Genomic DNA, 15,595 nt, shown 5'->3' with positions numbered 1-15,595 from the left:
ACCCTTTCCAAAAAAATAGATTATCATGGAAAAGTTGTTTGACTTCCATAATTCCATTCAAAAAGTTAATATTTAATAGATGATAGATTCAGGGCCCACAATTTAAACAATTTCAAGTATTTATTTGTTTATTTTTACATAATTTGGGCTTCCAGCTCATGAAACCCACGAAAATGGGATTTCAAAAAATTAGAGTACTGTAGAGAAATCAGCCCAAATTTTGCAGGGCATGAATGTTTTAAACTGAGTGTGACACTAATCATCTACTAAACTCAAAGCACCTGCACAGGTTTCCCCAGGTGTCACTAGATTGCTTCAGTTTGGTTCAATTGTCTCAGTTCTGTTCAATATGGGAAAGACTGCAGACATAACTGGCCAGAAGACCATCATTGATACCCTCCATAGGATGAGTAAGCCACAAAAGTTCATAGCTAAGGAGGCTGGCTGTCCACAGAGTGCTGTGTCCAAGCATACCATTGGAAAGTCTAGTGGAAAGGCAAAATGTGTCAGGAGAAGATGCACCAGCAAAAGAGATGACCGTGGGCTTCAGCGGATTATCAAACAGAGAAGATTCCAGAATCTGGCAGAGATCCAGAAAGAGTGGAATGAGGCGGGAGTCACAGCTTCAAAAAAACACCACGTTCAGATGTATCCGGGAGATGGACTACAACTGTTGGATTCCTCAGTCCTCTTTTTCGATGAAAAAGTGTGACTTTCATTCGGAAATCAAGGTCCAAGGGTTTGGAGGAAAAAGGGTGAGGAACAGAACCCATTCTGCTTGAGGTCCAGTGTGAAATATCCACACTCAGTCATGATTTGAGGTGCAATGTCCGGTGCAGGTGTTGGTAAACTCTGCTTTCTTAAATCCAAGGTCACCGCAACAGTCTACCAGAATGTTTTAGAGGACTTCATGATTCCTTCTGCTGAGGATCTGTATGGAGATGCAGATTGCATCTTGCAGCAGGACCTGGCCCCTGCCCATGCTGCCAGAAGCACCAAAACCCGGTTTGATGTCCATGCCACAGTGCTTGACTGGCCAGCCAACTCGCCAGACCTAAACTCCATTGAGAATCCATGTGGTATTCTCAAGAGGAACATGAGGGGCACCAGACCCAACAACAAAGAAGAGCTGACAGCAAGCATCAAGGAAATCTGGGCTTCCATAACTCCCAGTCAATGCCACAGGCTGATTGACTCAATGCCACGTCACATCGAGGCAGTGATTTAGACAAAGAGATTCCCAACCAAGTATTGAATATTGACATATTGTTTTGAAAGTACCATATTTTGATTGATTTGTTGTAATCCTAATTTCTTTCTTCTTTTTCTGCAAAAACTGAGAAGTAGTGTGGGCTGATGTTGCCACAGTAATCTAATTTTTTTAATTCTTGCTTTCATGGGTTTCATGAGCTGGAAGACCAAAAGTAAAAATAAACAAATAAATACTTGAAATTGTTTAAATTGTGAGCCCTGAATCTTTCATTTATTACATATTAACTTTTTGAATGGAATTATGGAAGTCAAACAACTCTTCCATGATATTCAGATTTTTTGTAAAGGGTCTGTGTGTGTGTGCGTGTGTGCGTGCGTGCGTGTGTGTAAACTGGCTACCGCTATCATTTAAGGAAACTGTGCTTTCTAGTTTTTATAATACCTAAAAGTATAGTTTCTTCCGATGATTGGGGTGGCTAAAGAATAACCTGTGAAGACAGGCACATACATATGAATTTTATATTTAAAGTACAAAAGTTCTCTGTAACATGACCAAGGTCACAATTGGCCACCCCCTGGCGCCGCCATTGTGCCTGGTGGTGGATAAAATGTTTCCCTCCACTAACCAGGATTTGTCACTCTGTGCTGCCTCAGACAAGAAAAAGTTTTCTTGTATTTCCTGTTCAATTTCAGTCCAGAAACACACTCATCTTGAAAACTCCAAACATTCATTATTCAAATCCTTCAGTGATGGGGACATTGGTGTACCGCTTGTTTTAAGTTATTAAAACAAGCTAAAATGTTTGTGTGTTTGCTCTATTAAAACTTGTGACTCCCAGTAATCGTATACCAGCTAGCTTGTGTTAGCTTTGCAGTGGGATGACAACAAATGTGAGCTAGATTTAAATCATTTGTGGGCATTTTCTCTAAACTATCATCAACAATACAACAATGTATAGCGAATTCTCCAATGCTGCCAAAGATGAAGGGTAATAATGTTTTCACCAATGTCTGTGTCTATTCACTTGTCAGCAGCATTAGCAAAATATCTCATAAACCAGTGGATAGATTTTATTGAAACTCTTGAAAAGTCATTTAGTTAACCTCTGCAACTTATTGACTTTTGGAATCAACCCAATTCAAGATGTCCGCCACAGCCAGCTGACAATAAGAAACACAGGGATGACCATAGTCAAATACTTTTACAGATATGGAGCTAAAGTTTGGTGTGGTAGTAGCTGAGAGTCATCCTCTCATAGGATTTGGAAGTTCAAAAGTTTCACTGAAACAGTCAAACCTCCTTCTTTTAGTAAAAGATGATAAAACCGGGTATGAAAGGCGGTGGGCGTTATGAAAATCTTCAAGTCCTTTATTTAATTAAGCATTTTAATAAGAGGACAATAAATGCCTTTTCCTTCAGGCTCGTTTATTATGTCCGTGTGTGTGTGGGTGTGTTTTGAGCATCGCCTGGAGCTGGGACACGGCTCCCTCCTGCCAAGCTGGCAGGCGCACCTGTTCTTTTGCAGGTTTATTGGCTCGTGACACAGCGAAGCACGCCTGCACAGTAACGCTGGTGGGAAAACACAGGCTGGAGGCTGCACTCACTGGCACATCAACCCAGAGTCAGGTGGACTGATCTGGGACCACGTCACGCTGCAGTGAAATGCTACCTACATGTGGCTTCACATCTTTGTGAAATGTAAAACTGATTTAAGATGTTTGAGGAGCATATAAAGTGCTGATTCATCACTGGCCAGACGTCTGGTTTAAATCAGGACTGATGTCTAAATTGTACAGTTTTTGAATGTGTGTATTTTCTCTACAAGGATTGAAAAGTCCAAGCAAAACTTGCATCAAAATATACCTCTCGGTCAGAAATGGTGTGGTGAGATTTTAGTAAGATGCATCATTCAAAGTTTAAAATGGCCACAGAAAGTTGCATTTCATATCTTGCGTCGTTTTTACACAATCACTGTTAAGTCGTATGTTTTTTACAGGTTTTACCAGAAAATACTCTTCTTAATGTCTTCAAAGTTCATGCTCAATAATCCAGAAACATTTCAACAAAAACAAAAAAAACACCACATCCCTGACTGAACTTTGTTGGATTTATACCTGGATTATTGAGCATAAACTTTGATGCTATGAACCACTTTGGCTAGGACTGCCTCAGAGAAGTCGAAGGGGGGAGAGGGTGGGCCCCAGAAACCATCTTACATCATCAAACTTGTTGGTTCATACGTTAGTGTGCTGCTTGTGGGACTCCGTTTGTTGTGACTCCTCGGACTGACGAAGTCATTTGGATGAAGGACAAAATGTCTCAACAAAAAAAAGAAACCGTCCAGAGGCCCTGACTGAACTTTGTTGGGTCTTCTTAATGTCACTCGAATTTTGAAGCTGCCTGAACTTTATGAAACCTTTGCAAACAAACTTTTTTGACCCCAACAAGTTTCACACTTCTTATACAGTTGACACATCAATACGTGGGCATTTTTTGTGTTTGTGCATGGAGTTTGTCTCTCACTGCTCTGGAGCTTACGGTTTTCTCTCATTGTATTGCTGTGTAATAGTTTGTCGCAGGCGTATGTGGTACAGTACTCTTTACCACAACACATTGTAAATTTGTTGCACTTCACTGCGCAAGGATAATAAAAGCTTTCTGATTCTGACTGATGGCTGTCGACACCGTTACACAACTCCTTATCACAGATGGTCAGATTAGCTTTTGTACACATACGCTTTCTGTCTAGTTGAAATTTAATTGCAGGGAAATTACTATATTTATTGTTAAGGAGGCGGTGAAGGGCTGAGACTTCTAGCTACTGTGGAGAAGAAAAACAGATGTTTTGCAGTTACACATCAGTTTGTGTGCAGTTAAATGTAATTCTGCTAAATGTTGGAGCCGACTAAAGTGGCTTTTTTTATTGCTGAATGTGGAAAATAATTGTCACCTCTCACCAAAGGTGCATGTTTGTTTGTCTAAAGAGTTAGCAAAATATCTCATGAACGACGAAACAGATTTCAATGAAACTCTTCCAATGTAACCACTTTAATAACTACTGTCACATTTGTGCACGTTAGGTTTTCTGTTGTTTTCATGCTGCTTCTGTCGTAGTTTTTCTTGTCGTTTCTCATCTCTCTGTCAGCCCTCTGAGTATTTTTCCAGCCACCTCCACCTGTCCCCAATCAATAATCACCCCAGGTGTTTAATTGTCCCTCGTGTCTCTTTAAATATGGTGTCGTTTTGTGTGTCTCTTGTTGGTGTGTTATGTAGCTGTCTGGTTTTTTTTTCCCCTTCGAGTTTTTAGAAAAAAAAATTTTTATCCATGTGTGAGTATATCCTTGAGTTTTCAGTTGTGAGGTGTTTGTGCTGCCTTGTCAACCTCTTTGTTTTGGTTTTCTTGTGTAATAAATTAGTTTTTTTTTTTTATATTTGAGTTGTTTTGTTTGTTTGTTTTGCATTTGGTTTTTGATCCTCCAAATATGTTTTTTTTTTTTTTTTTTCCCCTTGTCCTGTCCGGCATTGTGATACTTAGAATTATTGTCTGAGTGTCAAAGTGATGCCCAACAGATTTACTTTCACAAGCAGAGCATTATGGCTGACCTTAATGCTCCACTTGATATATAAATGAAATTTTATTAGAATATGCTTTGGGTTTGTTCCAGATGTAATGGACACGGGGACGGAAAACAAAGAAGATAACAAAGCAGAAAAGTGAGAGAAGAGTTAAAATGTAAAGAAGGAGATAGGAACAGAGGAGAGAGAGGGATAAAGAGAACACAAATCAACATCATTGAAGTCTGCCTCTAGACCTGAGGAAAGAGAAAAAAAGACAAAACCGAGAAACCACAACAACAAACAACTTATATAATGATACTTATAACATCATTAGAAATTATTTTATACAGTACATGGTAATACAATATATATTTGATGGCCACCACAACTCAACCGAGTGTGTATCTGATAAACACCTGAATCTAAACACCTGTGTGAGCATGCTTATCACTATAAGGTTTCTCCATAAAAATGTTCAATAGTGGATGTGGGGACCCATAAACCCGTCCCCACAGGACACGAAGGTAACACAGGGAAGACCGGAACCACAGACACACAGCGGTCCCCAAGCCCGGAACTCCCGTAGTCCCCCAACAGGGACACCCGCACCCCCCAGAGAGAAGCAAAGGGAAGCCCCGGGCGACCCCCAGCATCCACAATGCAGAAACTCCAGGAGGCCGTAGCGACAAGTCAACAGGCCCTGCCGGCAACCCGCCCCTCCAGAGTGGATCCGGCCATGGACACCAAGCCCCGAGTCCCGAGGTCATACCACCCCGCAACAGAGGCCCGACAGAGCCAGGGCACCAGGCCCCCGCAGGCAGCCACTAGGGCGGGCCCGCACACACCCCACCACCCAGCCCCAGCTGCTGAGAGCCGCCAATGCACCGGCGGCAGGGGGGCCCACCACCGGAGGGGAGCACAACACACAAAATGGGGGCCAAAACTGATCCAAGAGAGGGGACCATCTAAAACCCAACCTGAGACAAACAGGCACACAGAGACAGCCCGACAGTTCCTCCAAACATGTTAACTACAACTAATTAACAATTGGAGTTAATTCCGTTTAAAATGGCCGCCACGGCTAAGCAATCTTAACAAATCCTACATCAGCTATAATTTTGTGACTTTTTCAAATATTGAGCTAAAATTTGACGTGTCAGTAGCTGAGAGTCGTTCCTGACTCGTCGTCCTCAGAGTGCCGACCGATCGTACAAAATCTTTGTTAAAACGTTGCCATTGAGTCTTGGAGTCAAAATAATCCCTGATTGTATATCTTTCAGATTAAACTTTTGAAGGCAACTCAATTCAAGATGGCCACCAAAACTTATTAGCCTCATTCATCATAAAAATGACAATAACTTGGACACATTCACAGATAAAAACATACTAACTCAAACTCGTGATGGTCGGGGCAGAAACTGGAAGAGACCCAGCTTGTTTTGTTTTTACATTTTATTACAGAAATGTCCGGCAGTAAATCCCAGGGAGTGAGACAAATCCAAGCTGCAGAATATTTTTGCCTCAAGGTAATGAGAGAAACCTTTTTAAAACAACCTATCAGATCTTCTGTTAGAGCCAGAGAGCTGTCTGAGGGAGGACAGTTTGACCTGGCACCTGATCGTGACCGGACACACACTGCACAATAACTCTCCTGCACCCACTGAACATGCACTCTAAATCTTGAACTTAATCTTTTACTATAAATATCAGGATTTTGAAAGCTACATTTACATAGCTCAACTTCAGAATATTACAGTACTGTTTTATTACCTCCTATTGAAGAGTTTACATGGTTATTCCAAACTAAATATAGTCATGTTCTTATGTCCCAGGCTGCACCTGAAGGGGTACAGCGAGTTGTGGTAGTTATTAACTCTCATAAATAACCATATATTCCATTTAAGTACTTAAACAAAATATTGGCAATGTTAAAGTTTATGAATTAAGGTTTTTAGGAAGATTTGTGTTTTACGGACTACAGCAAAGACATGAACTTTTCTAACTCGGAACTGCCGAAAGGAGCCGTTCAGAAGATTTTAAAATCATTTAGGAGGACTTTGGATGTACTTCATGTGCCAAACCATGCAGAGCTTAAGGATAAACAGTTTTTAAATTACTTTTTTTTTTTTTTTTACCAGGAAGCCAGTGTAGGGGGTGCTCACACAGGAGGGATCTTCTCTTATTTGCTGGTGCAGGTTTGTGAACGGTCTGCAGATGAGACAACAGAGATTAGCTGTTGCCAAAATAGAGTTAATTCAACCTTGAGATGATCAAGGTTGGGATGAATGTCTTCATTCTGTCTTTACATGGATTTTAGCTCAGCGTTGTTTGATTTTGTTACAAAGTTTTGTATTTTGTATGTTAGGCAGTAGTTCAGCAGTATCCTTCAACTTTCCTTCAGGGAGTGGAGCGTTCCGGTGGATTCTTCTGTTGAGCGTGTCAATATTTTTCAGGAATGTGCCGTTTGTTACGCCGTGATCCTTGTCATCACAAATCTGCTGGGCTGTACTTTCTTCATGGGGGTCAGGCTGGTTGGGAGGGTGGGTGGGGGTGTTTCATCTCGGTCAGCAAATACATCTGATCTCAGTAGACCAAGAGGAAATCAAATACATTCTCAAGTAATTCATGCATTTCCTTATTCCTGAAGCATCTCCATTCTATTCAGATCTCAGAGTAATACTCTTGTGCCTCAGAGGAGGAAACGGATATTGATTTGTTTCTATACTCTTCTCAGATTTCACTTTTTATTCAAGTAAAAAAACAACTGAGACTCTTGGAGAGTTGCTAAGGGGTTCATGGGAGTTTGAATGTCCAGTCCTCATGTGTTTAGTGAACTTATGCCCCGTTTCCATTAGTACCTCTTAGTACCGGTACATCACGGTTCGACTCGACTCGATACGGTACATGTTGTGTTTCCATTATGCTTTCAGTACCGGTTCCATTGGGCGAGGTTCAAATTGACATCACGCGCCTCACCAGCTGGTGATGGTAAAACCTTGAAACAGATTTCAGTACAGGGTGAGCATCTATTTTAAAGTTTCTGGTAAATTAAAAAGAATACAGATTTTTAAAATGATCAAGTTAATATATATATATATATATATATATATATATATATATATATAGACAGACAGACAGACAGACATATAAATCCTGCTAATAAATTTTAATGAACTTTAGTTCACTATTAAATCTCTGATGAACCAGATTCTACAAAAAATCTATATTTAAAATTTTTATACCTTTTCTTCATCATTTTATGTATTTGCACTCATCATTTCTACTTTTATTGTTCAATTAGATGTGTGGTTTTCTGTCTTGTTCAGATTTTTAAACAATTTTAGCTTTGATTTAAAGTTCTTGTTTTGTGATTTGTACGTCTGTGGGTTAGAATAAAGTTGAACTAAAGGCTGTATCTCTTCTTTAAACATATTTGAGGGAAATATTCCTGAGAGACCCAATAATTTTGTGTCTTTGTGATTTTTCAGCTGAATTAACTTTTAGCAGAATATTTAATAGTCATTAAAGTGAAAACTGGATTTCATGTTAAAGCCAGCACTGTTTATTTTTTAACCTTCACTGATTAAAACATTTTTTTTTTTTTAAATATGCATAAAATATTTTTTTAATCGTTTCCACCATCCGTCTGCTGGGATCGGGGTTCGGCCTTCATGTTCACTCGAGGCCGGGGTCCGGACCCTGGCCTTCAGTGAGTCATCAGCTCGTATGATCCTCTGTGGTGACCAGTGAAGCTCAGAGCCCACAGAGCACGCAAGGTCGGCCCAGAGCCCGAGCCCCAAGTCGACAGCACAAAGGATCTTCCACAGGGACCGGCGGAGCTCCATCTAACTCCCTCTGAATTTTGTCATCGGCCATTAAGCACAAAAAACGCCTGCACTTCAGCATTAGACCACAGTGTTGTCATTATTGTTTTGAAAAGCTTAAAAATAGGTCCAGCCGCTCCTCGAGTTCGAACACCAGTAATTGCAAATGGCGGATCGAGTGTCGTGAAAAATTCTCAAACCCCTCTAGTGTCTCCGCCCCTTGATCAATCAGTGACAGACAGTGTTCTGACGTCAGGTTTTGGTGCCAGCTGGGCTCGCTTGGTACCCCAGAGAAGAAGGGACTAAAAAAGGTTCTGGTTCCACGAAAAAGTGCTAGTGGAGAAAGGCTCGGAAGCGTAGAGTCGTGCTGAAGAGGAGCTATGGAAAAGGCCTATAAGAGGAAGCAGCTGTGTCCCTGAGGTGTTTGTAGGGCAGCTGTGGGAGTCACTCTGGTGTTATCTGGTCGTCTTTATGGCTTAATCAAGAGATGTGTCCACACCCTCAACACAAAGCTGAGCTTCTGAGTCTGCCTCGTTTTCTCATGTGGGGAGTTCATGGTTGCCATATCAAACACCTTTCTCATCTTATCTTTACTGTATGCTGATGATGTAACGCTGTTGGCATCTCAGAATCATGTCTTTTAGTGTGCACTGGACCAGTTCAAAACTGATTATAAAGTGGCTGGGATGGGAAAATGCTTTTAAAGTCCACAGTTCTCAACCAGTAGGAGGTGAAATAATCCCTCCAGTACAGAATTGGAGGGGTTCTAGTACCTGGGAGTCTTGTTCGTGATCGATGGTACGATGGAGCGAGAGACGACAAAATGGTCCGATGCTTCATCTGCAGTAATGATGGTGTTGCTCCAGGTTGTTATGATGAAGAAATTGAGACAAAAGGCAAATCTCTCAAATTACTTATCTATCTATGTTCCAACCCTTACCTAATGTCAAGAGCTCTGAATCATGACCAAAAGAACGAGATAGGGGATACAAACAGCTGAGATGAGCTTCCTCTGTAGGCTGGCTGGCTCAGCCATAGAGGAAATGTTTGAGCTGCATCACCCAGTGAAAGTTGATGTTCTTCTGCATGGAAAAATGTTTTTCTGAGGTGGTTTAGGGGTTATCCACTTGGCAACAACATTTTTATGATATAAGCTGAGCACACAACAAATGTTGCCATTTAAGGCACTACAAAACTATATTAAATAAATAAATAAAACCGGTTAAAAAGTCTTGAAATGCTACCTTTGCAGTTCCTCTAATCTACCGGATATATGACTAGTGGCGTCCTCTTCTTGGTGGGTTTACATCTTGCACCTAGCCTGTAAGCTTTTTGCATATACGCTCCAAGCCTCGTTTTTTTTTTTTTTTTTGTATTTTTGTGGCAGATTTACTAAATTGCTGGCAGGTATGGTTTAGTCACTACAGCGTTTTGGCTTGTTTTAAGTGGTTCTGTGTGGATGGAGACAGTTCTTGAACCGATGCCATGATTAAAACTTTTGTTTTATCAACAAAAAGTATGATTTGGCAAACCTATACATGTGATCTTAAGGTTGTCGATTCAAATCCCCCTGCTGACCGAAAGCACCAAAATGATGGTGAAGGTCGACATCTGGCTCTACCATCATTTGCCACACTCTGGACCCTTGAGCAAGGCCCCTTAACCCTAGATGGATCCCCATTTAATCCTCTTGGGAGTTCACTCACTGTGGTAACCCCTGAAGAAGGAAGCAGCCAAAAGAAGAAGAAGACAATTTTTTATTGTGTGGATGAGCCATTAGACTACTGATCAGGATTCCTCCTGGTTGCATACCTGTGCAGGTGTCTGGGCCCACTGTGTGTAGGCCCAGACAGGATCAAAACCAACCAATGGAATTAAATATTGTCTCTGGCCTGGGAATACCTTGGGATCCTCAAGTAGGAGCTGTTTCGTTGGGGGGAGGGATATCTGGGCATGTGGTGGAGTCAGATTTAAAGTTGATTCAAAATCTTGGTATAAATAAAACATCTAAAAAAATGCTATAATTGTATTTTTGGTGTTTTTTTTGTCTCTCTTTCAGAATACCAGAGTACTTTTCAACATCCGTGTGGTGGGAGGATCACCGTTTTACAGCTACTTGTCACCTCAGGATGGGCGGCCGCTCCATCATCCTGCTGTCGACAGGTGAGCGCCTCAAAATACAGGAAAGATCCTGATTGTTTCCACTGGAGAGGTGACTTTTAATGCACACTAGTCTCTAAGACTTTAAATCCACTGAATCCAGGCCTGATGCTTTTTGACCAACACATTAAATGATTTTTTTGTCTGCTGCCTGAGCGGGTCTGAGAAATATTTATTTTCGAGTTTTTATTTTATGGGTGTTGATTACACTTTTTGCAGAAGTGTAAATCCTCTGCAGGACTCATCTTTGTGTCGTCTTTGCTGCGAAATTAGTATGAAAAACGTTCATGCTGTAACTTGTCCTGTGTTCCCAAAAGCTTCTTGGCAATTTTGAGTTTTGTAGTTTTTAGACTTTTTTGCACATTGCCAAGAGTTATATACTACTGAGCCCCGGAGGGGACATAGGGGATTTTTTTTTACTTTTGAGTTCCCTCGCAATACTTTTGCGTTCCCACGCAAATATTTTTGCATTCCCACGCAATACTGTACTGTTACCTCACAGACAGCAAACGTTCCTCCCTCAAATAAACTGGTCCAGATGACATGATTTCATGGAGTTTTTTTTTTTTAAATCAGCCTTAAATATAAGGATATCCAGTGTGTGCTGCAGTGGTAAAATTAGTTTTACTTTGGATATTTCACATTCATGCTCCGTGGATTCAGGGCTTCCTCGTTCAAGCCGACGCAGAGAGTCTGATTTCCTTCAGCTGCTCTCGGTCTGTCCCTCCTCCAAGGAGCGATGGTTCTCTTAGGGACTGTCAACAAATTACCGGGCTAATGAGCTTGGTCTGAACACTGTTATACTATTTTAGATATATTTCCAGAGTATTTGTCAAAGCAGCACCATGTATCATAAGTTTTCTCAGTATATTTCTGCATGTTAATAAATCATAAATTTTCTCACCATTTAAAATCCAAAAGAACAAGGCGGCACTTGTGTTTCAAAAGCACTGTAACTTTCTTTTAAAGCATCAAAGTTCATTCAAGAATCAAAGATTCAAGATTCTTTATTTGTCATTCGCACCACATGTGGTGCATGTGGTGGAACGAAACTTTGTACACAGGGTCCCAGTTACATCCAACAAAAGTATTAAAATGTGTGTAAAATAAAAAGAGTAATAAGATCTAAGATATGAATTAAGAAAATGTTAACTAAAAACACAAGCACACACTTCGAGAGGGCTTCACCAGTCTGAGGAGTCCCAAGTAAACTGTTTTCCCCACTAAGCAGTACACTCCTTTAGTGGACCAACCAGTTTGCTGGTTTTGCTGGTGACTGATGAAGCCCTCTGGATAGAGGGCGAAACATCTTTCTACAAAAAATAAACTGTCCAGATGACCTGACTGACCATTATTGTATTTTGTACCTGGATGATTGAGCATGAACTTTGATGCTTTAAAAGAAAGTTACAGTACTTTTGAAACACAAGTGCCACCTTGTTCTTTTGGATTTTAAATGGTGAGAAAATTCATGATTTATTAACACGCAGAAATATACTGAGAAAACTTTAGTTATGATACATGGTGCTGCTTTGACAAATACTCTAAAAATACAGTAATTTGTTGGCGGTCCCTAAGTGATCCATCGCTCCTCGTAGTGACAGACAGAGCAGCTGACTGAAATCAGACTGCCTGCGTCAGCTCGAACGAGGACGCCACCGCTGAATCCACGGAGCATGAACGTGAAATATCCAACGTAAAATTAATTGTACCACTGCAGCACACACTGGATATCCTTATATTTAAGACTGATTTCAAAATTCAGTTCAGTTTAGTTTATTTATGTAGCGCCAGTCACAAACTCCATGAACCTCAAATATGGAAGTCTTTTCCATTGCTGCTGTTGTCTGTGAGGCAACACTTCATACAGTACAGTATTGCGAGGGAACGCAAACATTTTTGCGAGGGAACGCAAAAGAAAAAAAAATCCCCCACGTTCCCTCCGGGGCTCCGTAATATACGTTTTAAATCAACTGAACTACATTTTGTTTCACACCAAATAAATTATTGTTTTATTCATGTATTACACTTTAATTGCATTCAAAAGCCAAGTATGAAATCTCTGAAAGTCTTCTTTAATAAGCTTAGATAGATTTTTATTATGCTAATTTTTTTCAATTCATTTTATTTACAACAAGTCACAACAAAAGTTGCCTCAGGGCACTGTACTAAAACATTCACATACATTAAAAACACAGTAAAAGTTATCAATCTAATGATACATTTTATGTGTTATTTTAATTTGATAGTTCATTTGTTACTTATGTAAGAAATTTGTCACATTGAAGATAAATATGTATTCATACAAGCCTCTACAGTCCACCCGGTAGTTATAAGAACAAAAAATGTCATCACAAAGTCCAAGCATTTTGTTTAGAGCGCTAGAGGAAAGCAGTTTGGAAGATTACCTGTAGATCAGAAAGAATCTCGGGGCAATAAGTCGAGATCACACTGTGCCCATGTGTGAAAATATTCAAAATTCAAGCAACAAGACTTGAGTGCCTCAGTGACTCGAGCAAGACAATTGACACAACATGAACAGTAAGATTGCTCTGCCCATGCAGAAATGTAACCCACGGTGCGCTAACCTCCAGCAAACAAACAATGTAGTTGTAATGGTGGAGGTAGTGAAGCTCACCGCGTTACCTGAGGCACTTCTGCCTCATCAGCCAACATTAAGGCAAAGAAGGCAAGAAAAAAACATTGTTTTCAAAGGTACTAATGACTTAAAATATTTACTGCAGTAGACATTTTCGTGCTGCAGAGCAACACAGCAATAATTCACAGTGAAATTCAGAATGCAGGAATGTTCAGAATCTAAGCGTGAGTGAGAGAGTGAATCGTTGTTTGTCTCGTTTGTCTCTATGTGTCCCTGTGATGGACTGGAGACCTGTCCAGGGTGTACCCCACCTCTCGCACAGTGATGGCTGGACATGGACACCAGTGACCCCCGCGACCCACAAAGGAAGAAGCGGGCGAAGATGATGGATGGATGGATGGATGGATGGATGGATGGATGGATGGAAATTCAGAATGTACTGTGTAAATTTGACATTACATTACGTTTTTAATGTGAGGGATAAAAGACATGTCCCGTGGTTAATTTGAGCCGGATCCTGCCACAACAAGATCGGGGAACTCTCTCATTTTGACCCGTTCTGTTCCGGTGTTACACCATATTCTGTGACCACTGTATATTGTGACCATAGGGGGCGCTGTAGCATTTTTACACCATACTTTGCAATATGTGATAAACGTTATCATATTCTGTGACCGTCTATATTTTCATAGTACTCATGATATTAGTGGTCAGATGTTACTTTTTATTCCTTAGAGGAAGTAGAGAGTCAGCAGAAACAGTTTGGCTCAAGTCTTTAATATTTTTCTATAAGTTACAGTGTGGTCACAATATCTGATAAACGCTATCATATTCTGTGGCCGTCTATATTTCCATAATAGTCATGATATTAGTGATCATATTTTACTTTTTATTTTTTGGAAGAAGGAGAGAGTCAGCCTCCTTCCTCCAAATAATAAAAATTAACATTGCTCACGAACATCATGACTATTATGGAAATGTAGACGGTGGTCACAGAATATGATAGCGTTTTTCAGATATTGCAAAGTATTATGTAAAAATGCAACAGTGTCCCCTATGGTCATAATATACGGTGGTCACAGAATATGGTGTAACACCGGCATTAATTAGTTTACAAATTAAGCCCTGGACATGTCCTCATCAAAAATAACACCAAGGTTTTTTTTTACATTAGAACTGGAGTAAATATTAATGCCACCCAGAGGAAATGAAAGGCTGTAAAGTTTTTTTCCTAAGATGCTCTGGTCCAAAAACCAAAACCTCAGTCTTGTTTGAGTTTCAAAGCAGAAAATTTAGGGTCATCTATGTTTTTATGTCTTTAAGACATGCTTGTAGTCTGAGTAACTGATTGGATTCATTGGGTTTCATGGACAAATATAACTGTGTATCATCAACATAAAAATGAAAATTTATCCCATGCTGTTTAATAACTTTACCTAATGGAAACATACAGTATATAAAATAAAGAGTATTGGTTCAAACACTGAACCCAGAGGAACTCCATGACTAACATTAGTGTATGAAGAAGATTCATTATTTATATTTACAAATTGGAATCGTGTCAGATAAATATGATTTAAACTAATTTAGAGCCATTCCTGTAATCAGCTAAATATTCACATCACATATCATCATATTCTCTGTCATAGAATATTATGATTAACTATCAAATGCAGCACTGAGGTCTAACAGGACCAGTGTAGACACCTGTCCATTGTCAGAGGCCATGAGAATATCATTAGTAACATTCACCAGTGCAGTTTCGGTGTTCTAGTGAGCTCTAAACCCTGAATGAAACTCCTGAAACAGACTATTTCTGTTCAGATGTTCACATAATTGATTTGCAGCTATTTTTCAAGAATTTTTTAGATGAATGTTAGATTAGATAGTCATTCATTTAACTATATGCTTTCAACCTTTATTTAAACAGGTTATTCTCACTGAGTCATGAGGACTCATTTACAAGAGAGACCTGTTTTAAACAGAAACCATGTGTGAGGTACCTGTACACACAACAATAAACATTCATATGAAAGCATATAAAATGACAAGTATATAAAAGAAGTAATATAAAACAAAACAAAAAAACATGATTGATAAATCATAATTGGCCAGAATTCCTGAATCAAGATCAAGCTTCTTAAGTAGAGGTTTAGAGGGACACATTTATCCATCCAGCCGACCATCCGTCCAGCCATTCATCCATCTATCCATCCATCCATTATCTTTACACGCTTCCAT

The 15,595-nt window shown here is 39.9% G+C and overlaps 1 protein-coding gene across 1 annotated transcript in view; it reads left to right on the top strand.

The window, feature by feature from the left end:
- LOC119422147 (ubiquitin carboxyl-terminal hydrolase 43) overlaps positions 1-15,595 on the top strand; it is a 122,675-nt gene that overhangs the window by 94,442 nt on the left and 12,638 nt on the right. Inside the window, exon 9 of the mRNA XM_037689501.1 lies at positions 10,655-10,758. Coding sequence (XP_037545429.1) covers positions 10,655-10,758 — 104 coding nt within the window. The remainder of the gene's footprint in view (positions 1-10,654; positions 10,759-15,595) is intronic.

Source organism: Nematolebias whitei, chromosome 15, assembly GCF_014905685.2.
Source record: "Nematolebias whitei isolate Nwh7 chromosome 15, NemWhi1, whole genome shotgun sequence".
Classification (NCBI taxonomy): domain Eukaryota; kingdom Metazoa; phylum Chordata; class Actinopteri; order Cyprinodontiformes; family Rivulidae; genus Nematolebias; species Nematolebias whitei.
The sequence above is the reverse complement of the archived record's forward strand: the minus strand, read 5'-3'. Positions and strand labels throughout refer to the sequence as shown.